This window comes from Rhodnius prolixus, unplaced genomic scaffold (assembly GCF_049639745.1).
Source record: "Rhodnius prolixus isolate KJV_2025 unplaced genomic scaffold, Rpr scaffold_4, whole genome shotgun sequence".
NCBI lineage: Eukaryota > Metazoa > Arthropoda > Insecta > Hemiptera > Reduviidae > Rhodnius > Rhodnius prolixus.
In genome coordinates, this window is record NW_027411614.1 from 38,534,329 (window position 1) to 38,552,628 (window position 18,300).

The following is an 18,300-nucleotide window of genomic DNA, read 5'->3' on the forward strand; positions in this document are numbered from 1 at the left end:
CCGAACAAACATTTTAATAAAAACATTGCTCGTGGAGGCAAATATATTTGTATTTTTAAACCAGGCAACCACAAATCCAACCTAAAAGCGCCTTTTTTAAAACAGTTTTAATCAACCACCAGGTTTTGCGTTTAAGAGTTAATAATTGAATTTGAAATTTATTTGCAAATATGCCATAGTAAATAACTGATTCCATGTCATTATTTCAACAAGAAGCAGCATGACTCTTCCGCTAAGAAAATCATTCTGTGCAGGATATCTATTTTTAAGCACGGCAACACAACCGATATAAATAGTATTTACAATTTAAAATTAGATCTGTTGACATTTCGGTGAGTATTTAAATTTACGGAAATGCCAGATACAGATTGGCAAATTCATCAAGAAAAAATAGCAGAAAGAGGAAAATATTTATTGAAAACAGGATTATGGAGTGATTGTAAATTTATTGTGCAAAATGCCCAAAATAAGAAGGTATGTATGTGATTTTCAAACGCATTCTTTTTTAATGTAAAAGAATTACTGTCACTTTGTACTTACTCACTTTTTTTTGATAACGCATGGATTTAAAATTTTAACGTCCTATGTTTAATAGGCAACTAAAAAAAAAACCTGTTTTACATCAAGTAGAAACTTAGCTGTGTGCAATTCAAAGAATAGTAGCGATTTGTGATAAGAATGTTACTATTTTAAACAATGATCAATCAAAAGTCAAAATTATCAGAGAAATGAAACGAAAAACAAGAAAATATAATCATAATATAGAGCAGCCGTTACTTTAAAAGTCTGTTGATACAGTTACTGAAAAAAGGCAATAATTAAGACATTAATAACTAAATAAATAATATCACAAGGATTATCACAGTTAAAGTAGAAATATTTACGATACACATTTGTTATAGTGGATGACAATGAACTATCTTATGCGAGAAATCATCGTTGATGTACTGAAATGAATACTGTAATACTGTAATTTAAATGTAATTCTTAAATTGCGTTTGTAGGCACTCAAGTATTAATTTAAAACTCTAGGAAGTCAAAGATTCAAGAAATTAAAGGGATTAACATTTAATTTTTAGGATAATTCAATGATGATTACATGGAGAAATATTTTTTTTTTACAAAAGAATGCTTATATCCATTTGATTAGTTATAAAACTTTTAAGATGATTTTACATACATATATTAATTATATAAAATACGTAATTGTTATTTCAAAGTAGCTAGCTAAGAAGGATGGCTCGGAAGATGTAATTCTTAATTTGTTAAATAGGAATTCAAAGCACACAAGTTAATCCTCTCAATGTCTAGTCCAGTTTTTGAGAAAATGTTTCAGAATGGATTCAATGAATCTGATAGTGATGTAGATATAGTGGACATTCAACCTGAAGCATTTGGTGCTATGCTAAAGTAAGTACAACGCTGACTCTTTATATCGAGCAAACTCTCGAAAACTTTCGCTTCTATTAGTTTTAATTAACTGAGGGCAAAGTCAATAAGTATAACTTACAAAATGAATGCTTATTTTTGTAGCTACATCTATGCAGATGAAATAAAAATTCAATCATTTGATCAAGCATGCGAATTGTGTTATATTGCCAATAAATACATGATGCCAAATTTGTTGAAACATTGTACTTCATACATCTGGAAAGATGTGAACTACACAAACGCATGTAGAGGATATGAATTTGCCAAATTATTTGATCAGCATCAACTAATGGAAAAATGTAAAAAAGTAAGCTGCAAACGATTAATTGCAAAGTTAATAAAGATAGGGTAAGAAATTATTCTTCCGTAAAGATTTATATTATTTTTACTTGTAGATTATTCAAAATCAAACATCGGCCATCGTAGCCCACCCTAGTTTCACAGAAATTCAATTATCTACGCTAAAAATGATATTAGAAGAAAGTGCACTTAATATTTCTGAAATTGAATTGTTTAAAGCTATTGAGAACTGGACTCGAGCTGAATTTGAAAGAAGAGGTATAGCATTTTGATAATTATTATAATTTTTATTTAATAAATTTACTTGAGCGCGTACTAATAAAAATTAATCAATTCCTCAGACAGCTTAGAATTGTAATAAAAAAAAAGTTTAATAAACAATTCCTAATAGATTTGGAGAATGTATAGTTAGCAAAATAATAATTTGCAAATCTCGAAAGTTTACAATGGAGTTTATTTGCAAATATTTTAATTTCTCATTCTTTTTTATATAAGTTACCTACCGAACTATTGCCATCTGAAATAACATCTGGTCGGTCGGTAGTTGGGTAACTGAAAGTATATCTTCTGTTTTCACTTCTATGTTTAGACGAACAAGTCATTAAAGTTCAGATTTTTTTATTGGAACGAATAATAAATGAGAAGGATAATTAAAACCCTGTGAAAATAAGTCAATTGAAGTTAAAAAAGCATTACTACAATACACGTAGCGAAGCAAGTGTAGAAGCATTCTTTTCATTGAATTTAAGCTCTCCTCTGAGGAGGTGAGGATTTATTACAGTTCTAACATCTGAAAGAGACGTAAATTGTCTCGCCGAAATTCCAAAGTACCAAGGTCGGAAGAATATTAGTTCATTTTGAAGATTAAAAACAAAGAGACAAATTCTATTATTATGTTCTTAAGCATTAATGTAATAGTTTCAATGCATCTGTAATTCTTCTCTAACATAATTACTAAATTTGATCTACAATGTAATTTAAGGTGTTGCTTCAATTATTTCAGATATTTGTGGAAATGAACATTTCGAAAAGCAACAATCTGTTTACACCGAACTTGTTCCACATATCTGCTTCTTAAGTATGAAACCTACAGAGTTTGCTGAAGGCCCAGCTGTAAGCAGTCTTTTAACAAAAGATCAGTCATTTGCTATCTTGATGAATCTCTCATCTTCAAATTGCTGTTACCCTATGCCTAATGGATTTTCAAAAATGATTCGTAAAAATCATAAGGATGATACAAATAAAAATGTATTTCTTGGTTGGCCACTAGAAAATTATATACCAACAAACAACTTTCCCCAGACTGAAAGTTCTGTACAATTTAGCTGTAACAAAGATATAGAAATTGTAGGGGTTATGGTAAGTAATAAATGACATAGGATAAAATGTTTAATGCACATTTCAGTTTTTTAAATTCATTCATAATTGCCAATTAATGCAATATTTGCCTTATTTCTATGAAAATTATGTAAAATCAACATCACTATATTCATGGAAACACGCCTATTAATTTCCGCTAAAATATCTTAATAAATTATTAACGTTACATTTAGTCTAATGTTTTATGACCTTCATTTCTATCTTTTGTTTGCTTCCGAGATATAAAAATAATTTATTGACATTTCCATTTTGGCTTTAAATCTTATAAAAAAAAAATTACTCTTCTAATGTATTCTAAGAATGAAGAAGTCTTCTAAGTACACTTCCTTTACGTCAGAAACGGACATTCTACTTCTCGCGATCACTTTCATCAATGTCTGTCAACATTAATAATCTTTTCTTTGTGAGGCTTACCTCCGAGTTTAATATTGGAGTGCAGGCGGTCACAAATTATAAATTTAGGAGCTTCCACTGCAGTCGCTGACCGCTCGCACTGATCTTAAAGATTAATTTATTTACATACTAAACTTCTATAATAATATACATCCGAGTTTTATTGCAAATTATAATGCTTTCAGTATAATACTACAACTAGTTTTTTGCACGTCACACAAATGCAAATGGTTAATATAGCGCCTCATCAGAGATTATTGATGCTCAAAAGCACCTCAATAAACAGCCTGCTTACCTCCGGAGAACTATTGCCCTGAAAACGACTGTTTCGCGACCTTAGCACTAGTGCTAATCTATAGTTCTTTTACAGCTTTAAGCTGTCAGCATTATGATTTGCTAAAAAAACGTAATGGTTTTTAGTTCGACATTTAGCTAATAAACTTTGCATTAATTCCGCACAAATGATTTTTGTGATTTCTTATTGAACTGATATTAAAGAAACCTTTAAAAACCTTTATATATCATTCAGGTTCAACATTTGGGAAAAAAATCATTTCTCTACACTCACATGCATTATTGGGTTATATAAGATTTAGATGTTAGAACTTTTGACTTTATCACTTGAATCTTACTAATAAGAGATTAATTAATAATTATTTTGGTCAATTCTATGATTAAAATTTATTCAAGTGCAGGAACCAAAAAGTTGTTTATGTAAAAATTATCCCTATATAATAGTAAACTGCATTTTACTGACACGGTATGTTATCTTGTTTTAGGCAATGGGGCAAATTGATACCACTGTACGATCCTTTCCAGGTGAAAAATATAGAGAGAATTTAAATATATATATCCAAGATCAAATGTCAAAGAGTTATGAATGCACATCATATAAATCAACTGTTGAATATGCGTCTAGAATAGATATTTACTTTTCATCTCCTATAAAAATATTTCATGGTCGGCCCTATAAACTTGGCATCGTGATGCATCAACCCGGACTATATATGAGCGGCTTATTAAAAGCCAAAGAACTTATCTACAAATCAGTGAATTTCACATTTGTTAACACAGAACAATCAATTTTTATTAATGGCATTATTTTTTCTTTTTGATGCAAATTTTAAACAGACAGTTCAATATTATCTCAATTTAATTTTCTTTTAAACAAAATAATACAACTCTATCTGCACCCATTTGAAAAATTTAATATATATTTATAATTTTTTCCACTGTCCTAAACTTTTTGAATTTTGTATGCTAGTATAATAAAAAAATTAATATTATTAATAAAATTATAATAAAAAATTAGAAAATATTCATTTAGCATTACAGCGTGCATTGAAATTTTTAATGAAATAAAATTTGAATGTGTGCAGATTCCACTACCACATTGCATTAGATTTTAGAATAATGTATTAAGTTACAATTAAAAACGGTGATCACTTTAAACTTCAAAAGGAATCTTTAACTATTGATTTTAGATGGCTGCAGTGCATCGCAAAGGCTTAAGGGAGAGTCTGTAACAACTACCAGGCTATTTAGAATTCTGGTTTAAGATTTGGTGTAGGAACTTTTTATAACTTCTTTCGTTATAACAAATCCAATATTTGTCAGCTTTCCATATTTCATGTTATATTTCTGCTATAAGGCTGTTCTTATCATAATTCATTTTGTTACTTATTTCCAGTTGTATGACAGTCTAACTAAAAAAAAAAATCCATCGAAAACAGCAAGCCTATATAATAAAGTCAGCCTGTAATATAGAATTTGACCAATATTTTACGTTTTACATTTTTTTGATTAACAGATAGTTATCTAGGTGATATCTCTAAATATTCTACTTGCTTCAGATTCTCAAAAAAAATAAAATGGAAAACATTAATTGCAACTTTCCCAATTCTGAATAAATATGATAAATAAAAAGCCTCAGATTAGTAAATAAGACAGAACTTAATGAACTCTTATATAAACAAAATAAAATAAAAAATATAACAATAACCATCTGGCTAGACTATAGGTTTTTTTCTGTTCTTTCATTTACAGTTGTACAGTAGTACAAGAAGCAATACTGATCGCAGCGATACAGACATACATTTGACACTTGACCAAGTACACACCAAAGATAAAAAAAATTATAAAGGAAAACATGAATTCTGTAATAGGCGAACTATGGCGACCATCTGCATCAATAAGGGCAAGAATTCATTACATTGTGATCAAAGAATAAGTCATTGAAGATTCAAAATTGATATAAAATTATTAACATAGAATGTTTGTGACCTATTTTCCCAGTCTCTTATAGGTCTCAGACTACGAAATGGATTTCTTTCGGCACATTTAATTGTATCTAAAGAGGAAGTATTGACGTTATTTGAAACTACCCTGCAGATATCATTCTCCGCTTCTTTTTTGTTGTAAGATGTAGTAACAAACAGTACATTTTTAAAGCTGAGAATACATTGGATTGTCTCGTTCCAAGTGCTAAGCTCATCTGCAAATTCAGAAAAACCACAATTGTAAGCCATTACCACACATGGGGGAGTAAAACCTGGTTCCGTGATGTATTCGTGATAAAGTTTATCATTCACTTTATTTATTAGTAAGCTACTTTTTCCTTTAAATTTGTAAGTCTGGCAACCATTCCCTGGATTCACTATGCACTCGGGCCCAATCAACAGCATTTTTATTTGTTTTATTTGCGGTAACCAATGAAAAAAGATTTCCATTAATTTGTCTATTTCACTTTCACGTTCACCCGCACCAATCACATGGACCGTAATTGAACTGGAGGTATTTAAATTATTTTTTCCACTTTTTAGCAAAATATATATTAGAGTCAACACAAAAGAAAGTTCTTCACTAATTAAAAATTTTTCATTAATGGTTTGAGACTCATAATTTATTTCTATGTATTCTTTCATATTATTTGGGAAAACGCTCTTACTATTCAATGGTACTAATACTGATAGACTAATTGGGCCATCTTTCAAAAATAAATCTACATCAAAACACGATTTCAATTCTTTACAACTTTTACAATGTTCTTTGCTATCTTCTTCGGAGTGCTCTTTACAGCAATAGTATACACAATAGCAATCAACACAAGGATTATAAGAATTATTATACTTGAAACAAAAATTACAAACATTTGGAAATAATATCATCTGCCTCTCAAAGACTTCGAGCTTCTTTTTTAAAAACAGTTCTACAGAGCACATGAACCGTGTTCTATGATAATTCCATGTTTCCTGTGTAGTTCCATCGAAAGAGAATAAACTTTGACAACCTTTTCTTGCAATAAAATCAACAGCTTTGCATAACCTTTTGTGGATGACCCAATCATATTTTTGATGATCAACAGAACAGTAGGAAACCAGTTTGCATTGTGAACACATTTTCATGTGGAATTGAGTTTCTTGTTGAGAGCACCACTGGCATATGTGATGGTAAAAGCAGTTTCCAGGCATTGTTTATGATTAATTTAATGCTTGAACGTACTGTAAATGTGACAGGCAACTAATTCATTGTCATCCTAATAACCCTTGACTTGCTGAAGTTATTTTTTTAGCAGCTAATGCCTCGCTGAAAAATAATTTCTGATTATGCATTTTTTGCCTTACATTTGGTGAGTAAAATATTTCAGCTCTATTAATAATTCAAAGTCTTTTGTTGTACTTGATCTTCCAAATCCTTGAATTGAATGGTACAGAATGTTGAATATTTCACCATACTCATTAGTATTATAGATTAAATTAATGGGATACATGTTACCTTGTTAGAGGGCTAGCTAACCGCTAAATATTATAAAAACAAAATTATAAAACTTACTCCTACCTAGAAACTTAAAACTTATTTTGACACGAATATGTAGGCAGTAGACACTGTCCTGTCCGATTTGAATATATAGATATTTCAAATTTTCTATATTCCATTATCAATCTTGTTTAATATTTTTCTTCTTGAATTCCATTTGTTTTGTTACTTTTCTGCTCTACAAAGTACAAACTAAAACTAGTAAGGTACATTATCGATTTTTTGACTTCCACCAACAAGCGTGATATTGAACTTAGGAACTTCGAATAGTTCCGATACAGTATATCGATTAATTTCTTTTGATACCTGGTATCGAATACTCAATACTTTCTCCCGATTGTTACTGGGTACCGATGCATTGAGTAGTCATATTGTTGTCTTTATTCCTCCCTTATTTTCTTGTTCAGGGGTAGGCAATTAATTTTTCCAGGGGGCCATGTGAGAAATTGGAATGGTTTTTGAGGGCCAGATAAAAATATTTAACTCAGTTCTACCCAAGAGTGACGAGTCAAGTGAAGAGCGGCGGGGGGCCCCAGACTTCTCCTGCGGCTCCGTGGGCAGAAAAAACTTCTGGATGGCCGCCAGATGCCCAGGTCTGTTCTAGGATATTGTGTTTCACCGAATGAGGAAACATGGATAGGGTCAGGCACTGAAAGGAATGGCCCCGCTGACTCTGATAATGTATGACCAGCTTAAGACAAATATCTGAAAGTTGAAGTTTTTCAAAAAAGTTAATTCTTGTCACAGTTTTAACTATTTTTCAAGTTTACTCACAAAGGCATGTTTAGGTACAATGAAGCAATTGAGCGACAAGTATACAGTGGCTGCTGTAACATATGTACGAGTATGTATGCACTAAGCAGGCAATTTGAGAAAAATCTCAATATTATCTTAGGAGATGCAAACACAAGATTGATTGTTTTTTAGTTAGCAATTGGTCGAGGGTTCCATCGAAAGAGAATAAGCTTTGACAACCTTTTCTTACAATAAAATCAACAGCTTTGCGTAACCTTTTGTGGATGACCCAATCATATTTTTGATGATCAACAGAACCGTAGGAAACCAGTTTGCATTGTGAACACATTTTCATGTGGAATTGAGTTTCTTGTTGTTCCAAGCATTAGCATTTGTAATTGATTCATCCTTTTGTTTAGGAAAGATATACCAGCATCTCTATTCACTTATTACGAAATCTCTTGTACAAAGATTGCATTATCAATATTATTCTTATCAGTGAGACGTTCTCTTGGCCAACTCAAGGCTGTGAAGTGAATTTAAAGTACTTACTAATTGATAAGTATTGCGTATCAAATTTACGAACTTGAGGGCGGTATTTTGAAAAAGGTACTCAAGCAATGGCTAAAGCCCGAGAAATTTGTAATATTATGGAAGGCTATTGGAAGATATACTAAAAATGATGGCAAGGTTGAGGCATCAATTGTCCTTTAACCCATAAGTTAAGAAAAGCTATTGATGCTGAACCTCAAACTTCCAGGTTAGAAGGAAATTTCATAACTTTTGAATCATCCTCCTTAACTAAACTTATATAGGTTGAGATTCGCACTCTTCTCAAGTCCAAGTTAACCTTTATTTTAAAGGAATAATTTTTCTAGTGTGATTAAAGGTGAGATACTTTACGCTTCCCAAAAAGTCGTGTTTTTTTTCAGCAATTCTGAAAGGAAGCAACATGGACATTTAGACCAACCTAAATTTTATTTTGCTCACAATTAAATAGACTCTCCGCAAGGTTGTCAGAACGCTCGTCGTACGTCTGAAATTCAAAACTCAAAATATGTTTTACTTTAGCCTAATGCAGTATCTAATAAATGCAAGATCATTCTTATCATAAATGTCGAAATAATAAAAAAATACCAATTTCAAAGTCTTGTTTTTTCCCCCCGAAAGCGTTGAGTAATAAGATCTTTGAAATTAAATGCATAAACGGAGCAAGAGCTAAATGATGAACACAAAATAAAAATGATACAAAAAATAAATGTTAAAAAATAATAGTAAATAAATATGAATACCACACACTGGGCATCACCTTCAAGAGTGCCGGGGTAGCAAATTCCGCTCAGACCTACCCGCCCTCCAAAACCCAATTTTATTTTATATTTATATGAAAAGGATGTATTGATTAAATTATTAAATTCAATAAACAAAGAAGCTTCTATTTTTCTAACATGTTACACATAGAAAAATTACATTTTATACTTCTTTCCATTATCTAAAATATTCATATCTAATATATAAATTTTGTATATCAATCATTAAAAGCTTTTGTTTTTTTTTCTTTAAAAAATTAATTGATTTAAGAAGGATATACTTTCAATTAGCAATATTTTTGATACATTACACACACTACAGATATCACACGCACCCATATTCATGCATTCTCTATTTAATCTAACATTATATATACAATGTTGATAACATCCAACCGCAATTATTCTAATTACACGCTTTCTTTTATCCAGTCAAAAATTAAATACGTTCATTTGGTTTCAATAAAAGTGTATAAAACAGTACACAATATGCTTTCTTTGAATCTAGATATATAAACATTGTTATAAATAATTTATATAATGAGCAATGAAAAAACAAAATTTCTTCTGTAATACTAAGTTGTGGTAATAATATTTATTTGATTAGAATGTGGTGGATAGTGTTTGAATATTATATATTCAACGAAAACGCAAAACTTAATTTGAATGATAATTGCACTATGACACCAAACGCGCCATTTATGGCGATTGTACAATTAAAATATTTACAAGTGGACAGTCCACACACACGCACACACACAAAACGGCCCATTTCATGGAATATAGAAAATATAACCATTCCACAACTGTGAGCGAAAGATCAACACAAGAGATGATAATAGTAGTATTTAACATAATACCAACGTTATTATACTTATTGAGTTAACAGTATTACTTTTCGTAAACAAATTTAATTTGATCAAAATGCATATATATTTATAAATAAACATATATATTGCGCTCTGCTGCATTTTAAGAAATAGGTTTTTTTTACAGTGCCGTACCCTGCGAATTAAAAAAAAAAACAAACAAAAACAAATATAGTATACAATTAACTAATGTTTAATGGGAAAAAAATTTGTTAAATGTACGTACACTAAAACTGGATAATAGCTCTTGAACTTATTGCCCACCTTATCACTATTTACATAATATATCCAGCGGTCAAATATACAAATCATGAGCTTTCATATACAAAATACTGGGATATTATTCTTTTCAGAGTCATATTTTAAAAAAATAATAAATAACACTTGCTTCTCGCAATATTTATTGTCTTATTGAGTGAGAGCCATCTTACTTTTTCTTATTCTTTATAAATAAATCTACTTTACATAATGTAATCCAGCTTAGTAAATTTTGATTTCAATCCAGTACGAAATAAATGAATAATGCTATCTTCTAAATTTTGGTTTCACAAACCATAAATATATGTGCATTATATTATTAGTCTTAATTACAAATTTACAGAAGCTTGAGTTAATTTATTTAACATTTATCTATTCTATGTTTTGGTTTATTCCTTTTCATAACACTGAAAAGAAAAATTCAAATTAATATGTTTCCTTTACCATTAATTAAAATAGTTAAGATATGATAACTGATAAATTAGGGCGAGAAATTAGACTTTCAATAATGTTTGAAAAAATATTCGTATAAAAGAAGTAATTTTAGCAACAATTTAATTTTCTATAAAATTAATTAAAGTATTACGGACACTTTAATGGCGAAACGGTACATAAGAAGGAAAAGTCCCCCTCCTTCTCTCCTAGGAGTTTGGTAAATAAAATTTTAATGGAAAATTTCCAATTGAGAAAATTTAATGGAAATTTAGCTTGAATTGAGTTTTAGGAAACTATTAGAGCAGTTTTTGGACAGAGAAAAAACACAGAAACACATTTTATAACCCCCTTTTTTTAACTGGAGATCTCAAAACCGTGGAAAATTTACATCGAAAAAAACTTCATCACAATATTATGTCTGATAAGGAGTAAGTAAAAAAAAAAATTGTTAAGGAACTCAAATCGTAAGGGAGGAAGCAATATAATATTAATAAAAATACTATTAATACCTTGATCAAAACAGCTGGGATTAATATAGCTGAGGAGATCATGTTCAGACATTCGGGCCAGTTCGTCAACCTGTGGTGCTACTTGTTTTTGAATCTCGGATGTACACCTCGGTACCTCAGGGCCATACTGCTTATTCTCTTGTACTTGTGTTACCTCGGCTGTTGTTTTTAGTTCACCGTTTGCTGCTACAGTATTTATAAACTGACTAGTGCTAGCTAATGTTACAATAGTGGCATTTTCTTGAACCTGTTCAGATTTTGGAGATGTAGAAAACGTATCATTTATTTTGCCGTTAATAATATTTGTGTTTTCAGTTGTGGTTGGAAATGTTGGATTGGTGAACTGATTTTTGACATCAGCGACCACATCAGCGGCGAAAGTAGTTACATTTGTTTGATTGTTGGTCACAGATAAGTCCCTGTTAGGTTGAAAGACGATGTTCTGAGTATAGCCTGTATTAATTCGTGCTGCTAAATTTTCTGCAGCCTCTCCAGGTGGGGTAAAATGGTTGTTTTCCAGAACAAGGGTAGATTGAAATGAAGTTTCTGGAGATACGGGCACCTTTGATTTATTTTCTCCACTTGATAAAGTTTGATCAGTAATAGAAAATACAGGATTAATGATGATGCCTGGCTGATATCTTGCAGGCTCTGCCTTTTCCAACATTTGATCAGTCTGAGATATCTGTCGCCCTGGAGAAATAAATTCTTCTGGTCTTAAGACTGTTCCAGTTTGCAGAGGGGGCGGACCTTGAGAAGTGAGCACATCTTTTATCGTAGAAGTAATTACTAATTCCTGAGCAGGAGAAAACTGCGCATCATTCACAGCTTTCATAATCATTTCCGTGGAAGATGGGGCGGTAGAAGTATTGATGTCGGTAAAAGCAGTAGTCGCGACTGGGGCCATACTGATAGTGTCTGACACGGTTCTAATATCTTTCCCTGGAGAAAATGTTGTTGGAGTGAGAATAGAATCAGTAACAATACCATTCGTCATTATTGGAGAAGCCATTTGCTGTAAAGGTGAGGTAATCTGTTGCTGTAACGGTGAAGGAATTTGAGGTTGTAAAGGAGAAGTAATTTGTTGTTGCAAAGGAGATGCAATCTGTTGCTGTAAAGGCAGAATGTGTTCAATAGTAACTGGTGATGTAAGAGAAATACTCTCATGGGCATTAAGATTCAGAGGAGAGGTCTGCATTGGCACTTGCTGTATTGGAACTTCATTTTCCGAAGAAGATCTCCTGGCAGACTCAATATGGCCTTCAACAGTGGAATTCACAAAAGCATCCAATTTGGCTGTTTCATGGACATTAGTTTGAGCAATCATAGAAGCAGTAATCTCTTCTTGAAGAGCTTGAGATCTTAACAAGTCGCGAACAATACCCTCGTCGTTACGTTCCTGTTTTTGTACCAGCAACGAAGGTTGCGAAACCCCTGAAGATGGATTTGCATTCAGCGGCTTAGCCTCGATTTTAGAAAAGTATGTTTCAACACTGAGTGCTGGAAGAGGTGTGTTTGGTGTTGAAACAAATTCTCTAAGGGTAGCCATTGATGGCTGGCAGGATTCTGTAAGATCAGGAGTCACCGTTACTTGCACCTGCAATTATAAAAATTTACTTAGTACGAAATATTTTTCTAGGAAAATTGTCTATTGTACGTATGCAGTTACTGTATCTATGAAAAAAAGGGCAATTTATCAAAATGCATTTTAATACAATCTACCTCTTTCAATTAAAGAAAAATAAATAAAAGGCTTTAACTACGCAATGTCAGAGAAAGGATCGGTAACGTTTTATCCAACAGTAGCCACTAAAACTTGCTTTTATGGCTTGTTGTCTATACACATGGTTAAACAAATGTATATATTTAGATTTAAAAAAATTAAAGAATTATCTTTAGAGTATTACCGGTTCTGTGGGTGGGGTTTCTGTTTCTCTTTTAAGGTCAATACTCTCAGGTAGAATGATGGATTGTGAACTTCGGCGAACCGATACAGGCACAACAGAAGGTGGAGGCATAAGCACTACTGATGAGGTTCCGCTCCCTTTGTCCTCTTTGCCTGATCAAAAATATTCAAAATACTGAACTTAACTAAATAATAATTCATTACTTTTTAGCCAATAAAATCCAAAGATTGTTTGGGCAATATCACAATTTTCTGCCTGAGGCTTTTTGGTGTTTTTTATTTTATTTACAATTAAAGGATGCAATAACCATTAAGTGTGAATATAAATACGATCCACATCTATTTTCTTCTTATGGACATAAATCTATATGTGACACATATTTTTTAAAAATGATATCGTGATATTTATTTTTAAGTAGACATTATACGAGTAAAGTAGACATTATCCATCGTACAATGGAATGTATAATAAGCTAACATGAACTTTTTGAACAAAGGCATTGTTTTTTATAATTTAATATTCACTATTATTTTTTGTTTTATTTATTTTCATCCATTATTTGGACGAATAACTATTATTTTGAAACCATTTATTGATAAAGACACTGGCACTTTTTGGTGTTCGTCGAAAGAATGTGATATTAAGAACATAACTTCGCTTTCTCAAAAAATAGTTTGTACGTCTTGCTAGGTTTGGTGGTCGAGCATTATGGTTGGTAATAGTTTGTATAATTACAAATATCGCAGAAAAATGGGGATACGCCATTTAGAATTTGTAAACCCCTTCTATAATCTGTTTTCATACAAGAAACTAAATTAGATCACCAACTAATGACTTAAAGAGTAAATTGAGTATCTATTTATAGTTAAATTTTTAATATCATGAATTTGTATACTTTAATGATGTGCAGCTAATTCGATTTGAAAAACTATACACCCTTTAAAATAAGCATCCGTTTTAATTACATATTTTAAATATATAAACTAAAAATAAAACAAAACAAGAGAATGAAAATAGAAGCAATACTTACATTTATTTGAAATGGCGGGATCTTCTGGAAGAAAGGGAGTTGTTACAGGAAATTTATTAGTTGGCAACATGAATGGAACTCCAAGAAGATTTTGGGCCGGAAACACAGGCTGTGATGGCAGACCTAAAAATATTCCCCGATGATTATATAGTACTGATGTAGGTTTTTTTTTTGCATAAAAATTAAAACTTTAACTCTGTATATGTATGTATATAAATATATCCATTATATTAAGAAAAAAGAGAAAGATTAGCAAACTTACTTTGGGCAACAGCCCTTGTAGGCATGGTTGGCTCCTGTGCAATAGCTGTGAACAAATGTAAAATTTTAACGGCCGTAGAAAACAAGGAAACTTAGATTAATGTGATTGTAAGGCCTGGACTCCCACCTGTAATAAAAGGGTTGGGGCATATACTTGCTTTCTCAGCTAAATTTGTTGACTAAGCAAAATGTTTGCATTTATCGATCTTTTTAACAATAAAATATCATTATCTGATTATGCGAAAAGAATATTAACATTGATAATAAGAGAAAAATAGAAAAAAGTATGTAGCTGAGAAAGCGCGACCAACCACTGTAGTGCCTCATTCAATCACCTTTCACTCACTCTTTAACACAACTTGCAAACAAATGGAGGCAAGATTCCATCGAAATTATATAAATGTTCATTTACTTAATGATTAAAAAAAATTCTTAATGAAAATAAATAATTTGGAAACATGAGTAACATTTACTTGCGCTAAATTTACAAAAATTGAATACAAAACAAATCCAAATAAAAATTAATATACACAAACTAAATTTAATATATCTTAACGCACATTTTAAATAATGTTTCAATTGCTTTATAAATATTTATAAATTAAATTTATAACAGAACAAATTTATAAAAATAATGAATATTGCTAACGGAAAAAATCAAATATTGTGAATTAACTTTAATTTAAAAAAGGTGTCCTGCCCTCCACTAAAGCCCAAGACGAACACAAACAAGCAGCATTCAATCTAACACTACAGTAGTTGGTCTAGTCATAAAAAGGACAGGAATGGTTGTTTTCTTCTTTCTTCAAAATTCCTCTTCAATCACCTGAAACAAAGGTCTTCACGTATTTGCGTCTCACCACCAAACTGTAACAGTATCAAGTTAGCTCACATACAAAAAATAAAAATAAAATAAAGGTACAAAAAAAAAACATAAAAATAAATAATAAATTTAATTCTTCAAATTAAAAAGTTAGCTTATTGAAATTTTGCAAAGCTTAAACAATTTTCAAGAACTAATATTTTTTTTTTAATATCAATTTTAACAGTTAAAAACTAAATTTTCTCAAAAATTACTGCCAAATCAAAACTGAATTTACTTACTTTGCAATAGCTTCTAAGAAAATAATTTTATTGTTTAAACCTTAAGTTCACCACTAAGTTGTGTGCCTGTATTCGGTGACTCAATTTTATTAAACAATATCATAAAATCTTTGAACTTCTTTTTTAAGGGAGGGAACAAAAGCCAAATCTAAACGTTTTAAAGCCCTATTGTGGGCTCATGAATTACGGAAGAAATAAGAGCATGTTCACGAAATAAGATCGCCTTTAAAACAATGACTTTATAGTTTTGTTGCGTCCTTATCGCTTCGATATAAATCTTAATAAGGCACAGAAATGTAGGGGGGAAAAAAAGTCAATCCCTTTTTTAAAACTAGATTTGTTTGTTTTTGTCGGTTTTGTAGAATTGGTCCAAAAATGTGAACAAATTATTTTCCAAATAGTAACGAAACATACGCCTTCTCATAAACTTTCCATTTTTAGCACTTTCTTCGAGTTTCAGCTTGATTAGCGTAATAAAAAAAGTGAAAGGTAATAAAGATTTTTTAAAATATAGTTTGCTTTTAGGAAAGAAAAATGGTAAAAGGGGATACATTGTGTGATGTACGGTCTTCAACGAACCATAATAATTAGAATTATCAACTTCAAAATTATCTAACACATTTTATCTCATGCGATTTATATGGATTACAATTCAAAGCTACGAATGTCCTATTTCAGTCTTACATTATTGTTATTGATTTTACTTTAAGGAGCATCAACAGCTGAAGTTTCTGGAGCCCGGAGCATATTTCAGAACATTGTTGAACTTCAATCAGTGATCTCGTGACAATCGGACAGTGAATGAGCTCTTTCAAGATTAAAAAAAAAAAAATCTAAGAGCAAGCAGCTGTATTCGAACATCCCTTCTCCTTATCATTTAATTCCTTCTCTAATATTATTATTTTGGCACACTGAATATTATTATTTATTATAATAAAAAATTTCAGAAATGAATGATTCCCTGAAATTTTTTATGTATCTGTTAAAAGATTATAAAGGTGCTTTTAAAACCAAACTTATTATATCTAAATTAGGACACCTCTTTATCCTTCTTAATTTCAAAATTCAGTCTAAATATCAGAAATCGGTGCAAAAAGATGTAAAAATTAAGTCGACAGAAACAGGCACACAACAGTTTAATAATTTTAAAAAAAATGTAATTTAGAAAATATATTTTATAAAAAGTAACAAGTCTCTGGTTTGACAAGTTTGCATTACTAATTCTGAGAGAGAGAAATAAAAAAAAAAAGAATAAAAAAAGATTAATACATAATTATAAAAACATAGAAATAATAATAAATGTTTTTATTATATTCTGTTGCAGTTTTGTAATGTCTATGTGTGTATGTCAGTGCGCAAGTGTAAAAAAGTGCGCATGTTTAATGTATATGTAATTTTTTTTTAAAACTATTGTTAAGAGAACCTGGGACATAGGGAAGAAGACCCAAGTGCGCAATGCCGCTCAACTACTGGGCCAACAACTTTGCTCCTCCATTACTCCTAGGCAAACCTGCTCTGCTGGGGATGAAGAAAGAAAAACGCATAGAAATGTCACTAACTATTTGGCTTCTAAGAGCCACAAATAATCAAAAATTTTAATCGTATTTGTTCCAACTATAAGATGGATTCAAATACGTTTATAATCAGTAACTTAAAGTTACTTCATATAAATGCATATATAAAATCAATAAAAAATGCAATATTTTCATAATTTGTGTGCGGAACTCTATTGTATATAAATTTCTCTAACAAATAGAATTTTTTTTTTTTTTAATTTCAAAATCACAGTTTAAATATTATAAGGATTATTCCTAGATAGAAATTCACAGTAAAATAGTGTAGCGCACACAGCAATACGGATGAGGAAAAATTATCATTAGAACCTGTCCTTTGGTAGTCAATTAATTTTTTTTTCACTAGAAAGTGTTAAATCTCTATTTTTATCAAATTTAAAGATTGAAAAAAAAATGCAGGTACACTAGGGCAAATTTTCCCTCATAGAACAAAATTAAACACCATAAGGATGGATGCAAATATGATAAAATAGCCACAAACACAATTATCCTTAACTTTCATACCCAACTCTAAAAACCCCTAAAAACATGCACATTTACAAACATACAGACATCTAATGTTCTTCACTTTTCTTATTCATACGAGTGACTACTTTATCATTTAAAATTTGTAACAAAGAAATATTTTAGATGAAATTTATAAACATAGAAAAAAGGATCTATTCCAAAAAAAAAAAAAAAAAATATAAGTTGTGGGCATTAAAACAAAACATTCATAACTGTTTCTTTCACAAATTTATCAGTTCCTTTGTTCTAAGTTATTAAGAGAATTATGTCGCTTTGTGTAAATTATAATCAATATTATGCTTAAAACTCGTCAAATATAGAAATCGAAAAATTCATAAAAAAAAAAAAACTTGTTTCTTTAAAATGTTTGCACTTATTTCTTACAACAAACAAAGCCACAAAATCCTAAATAATATGAACTTAACTACTAAATAATTCCAACCCCATTGCTGCCCTCTCATTCAACCAAAGTCAAAATTTC

At 30.7% G+C, this 18,300-nt stretch overlaps 3 protein-coding genes across 4 annotated transcripts in view; 1 reads left to right on the plus strand and 2 right to left on the minus strand.

Annotated features, from left to right (window-relative positions):
• Window positions 1–21: 21 nt before the first annotated feature.
• Window positions 22–5,273, plus strand: LOC141456569 (BTB/POZ domain-containing protein 2-like). 2 transcript variants are annotated; one of them, XM_074132722.1, is made up of 6 exons: window positions 22–474; window positions 1,274–1,410; window positions 1,534–1,738; window positions 1,827–1,989; window positions 2,735–3,090; window positions 4,284–5,273. In XM_074132722.1, the coding sequence occupies exons 1-6, from the start codon at window positions 355–357 to the stop codon at window positions 4,617–4,619; spliced, it is 1,317 nt and encodes a 438-aa protein (XP_073988823.1). In that variant the 5' UTR covers window positions 22–354; the 3' UTR covers window positions 4,620–5,273. The 2 variants fall into 2 exon arrangements, with proteins under 2 accessions (XP_073988823.1, XP_073988824.1); XM_074132723.1 differs by having other exon boundaries at window positions 343–474; window positions 1,224–1,410.
• LOC141456571 (uncharacterized) lies at window positions 3,108–7,564 on the minus strand. Its single transcript, XM_074132727.1, has 2 exons — window positions 7,342–7,564; window positions 3,108–7,089 (listed from the first exon to the last, which is right to left on the minus strand). Exon 2 carries the CDS (start codon window positions 6,972–6,974, stop codon window positions 5,736–5,738), a length of 1,239 nt encoding a protein of 412 aa, XP_073988828.1. The 5' UTR covers window positions 6,975–7,089; window positions 7,342–7,564; the 3' UTR covers window positions 3,108–5,735.
• A 1,906-nt stretch (window positions 7,565–9,470) lies between these two features.
• The window catches only part of NFAT (nuclear factor of activated T cells 3), a 50,446-nt gene continuing 41,616 nt past the window's right edge, over window positions 9,471–18,300 (minus strand). Inside the window, exons 10-14 of the mRNA XM_074132721.1 lie at window positions 14,636–14,680; window positions 14,374–14,496; window positions 13,344–13,495; window positions 11,437–13,033; window positions 9,471–10,899 (exon numbers count right to left, since the gene is read on the minus strand). Of these exons, the coding sequence (XP_073988822.1) occupies window positions 10,892–10,899; window positions 11,437–13,033; window positions 13,344–13,495; window positions 14,374–14,496; window positions 14,636–14,680 (1,925 nt within the window). The 3' untranslated portion in view covers window positions 9,471–10,891. The remainder of the gene's footprint in view (window positions 10,900–11,436; window positions 13,034–13,343; window positions 13,496–14,373; window positions 14,497–14,635; window positions 14,681–18,300) is intronic.

Excerpts from the sequence above, each read along its gene's own strand:
- LOC141456569 (XM_074132722.1), top strand. The coding sequence starts at position 355 with ATGCCAGATACAGATTGGCAAATTCATCAAGAAAAAATAGCAGAAAGA. Across the intron at positions 1,739-1,826 it reads TAATGGAAAAATGTAAAAAA|ATTATTCAAAATCAAACATC; the intron begins GTAAGCTGCAAA and ends TTTTACTTGTAG. Across the intron at positions 1,990-2,734 it reads AGCTGAATTTGAAAGAAGAG|ATATTTGTGGAAATGAACAT; the intron begins GTATAGCATTTT and ends CAATTATTTCAG.
- LOC141456571 (XM_074132727.1), bottom strand. The coding sequence starts at position 6,974 with ATGCCTGGAAACTGCTTTTACCATCACATATGCCAGTGGTGCTCTCAA.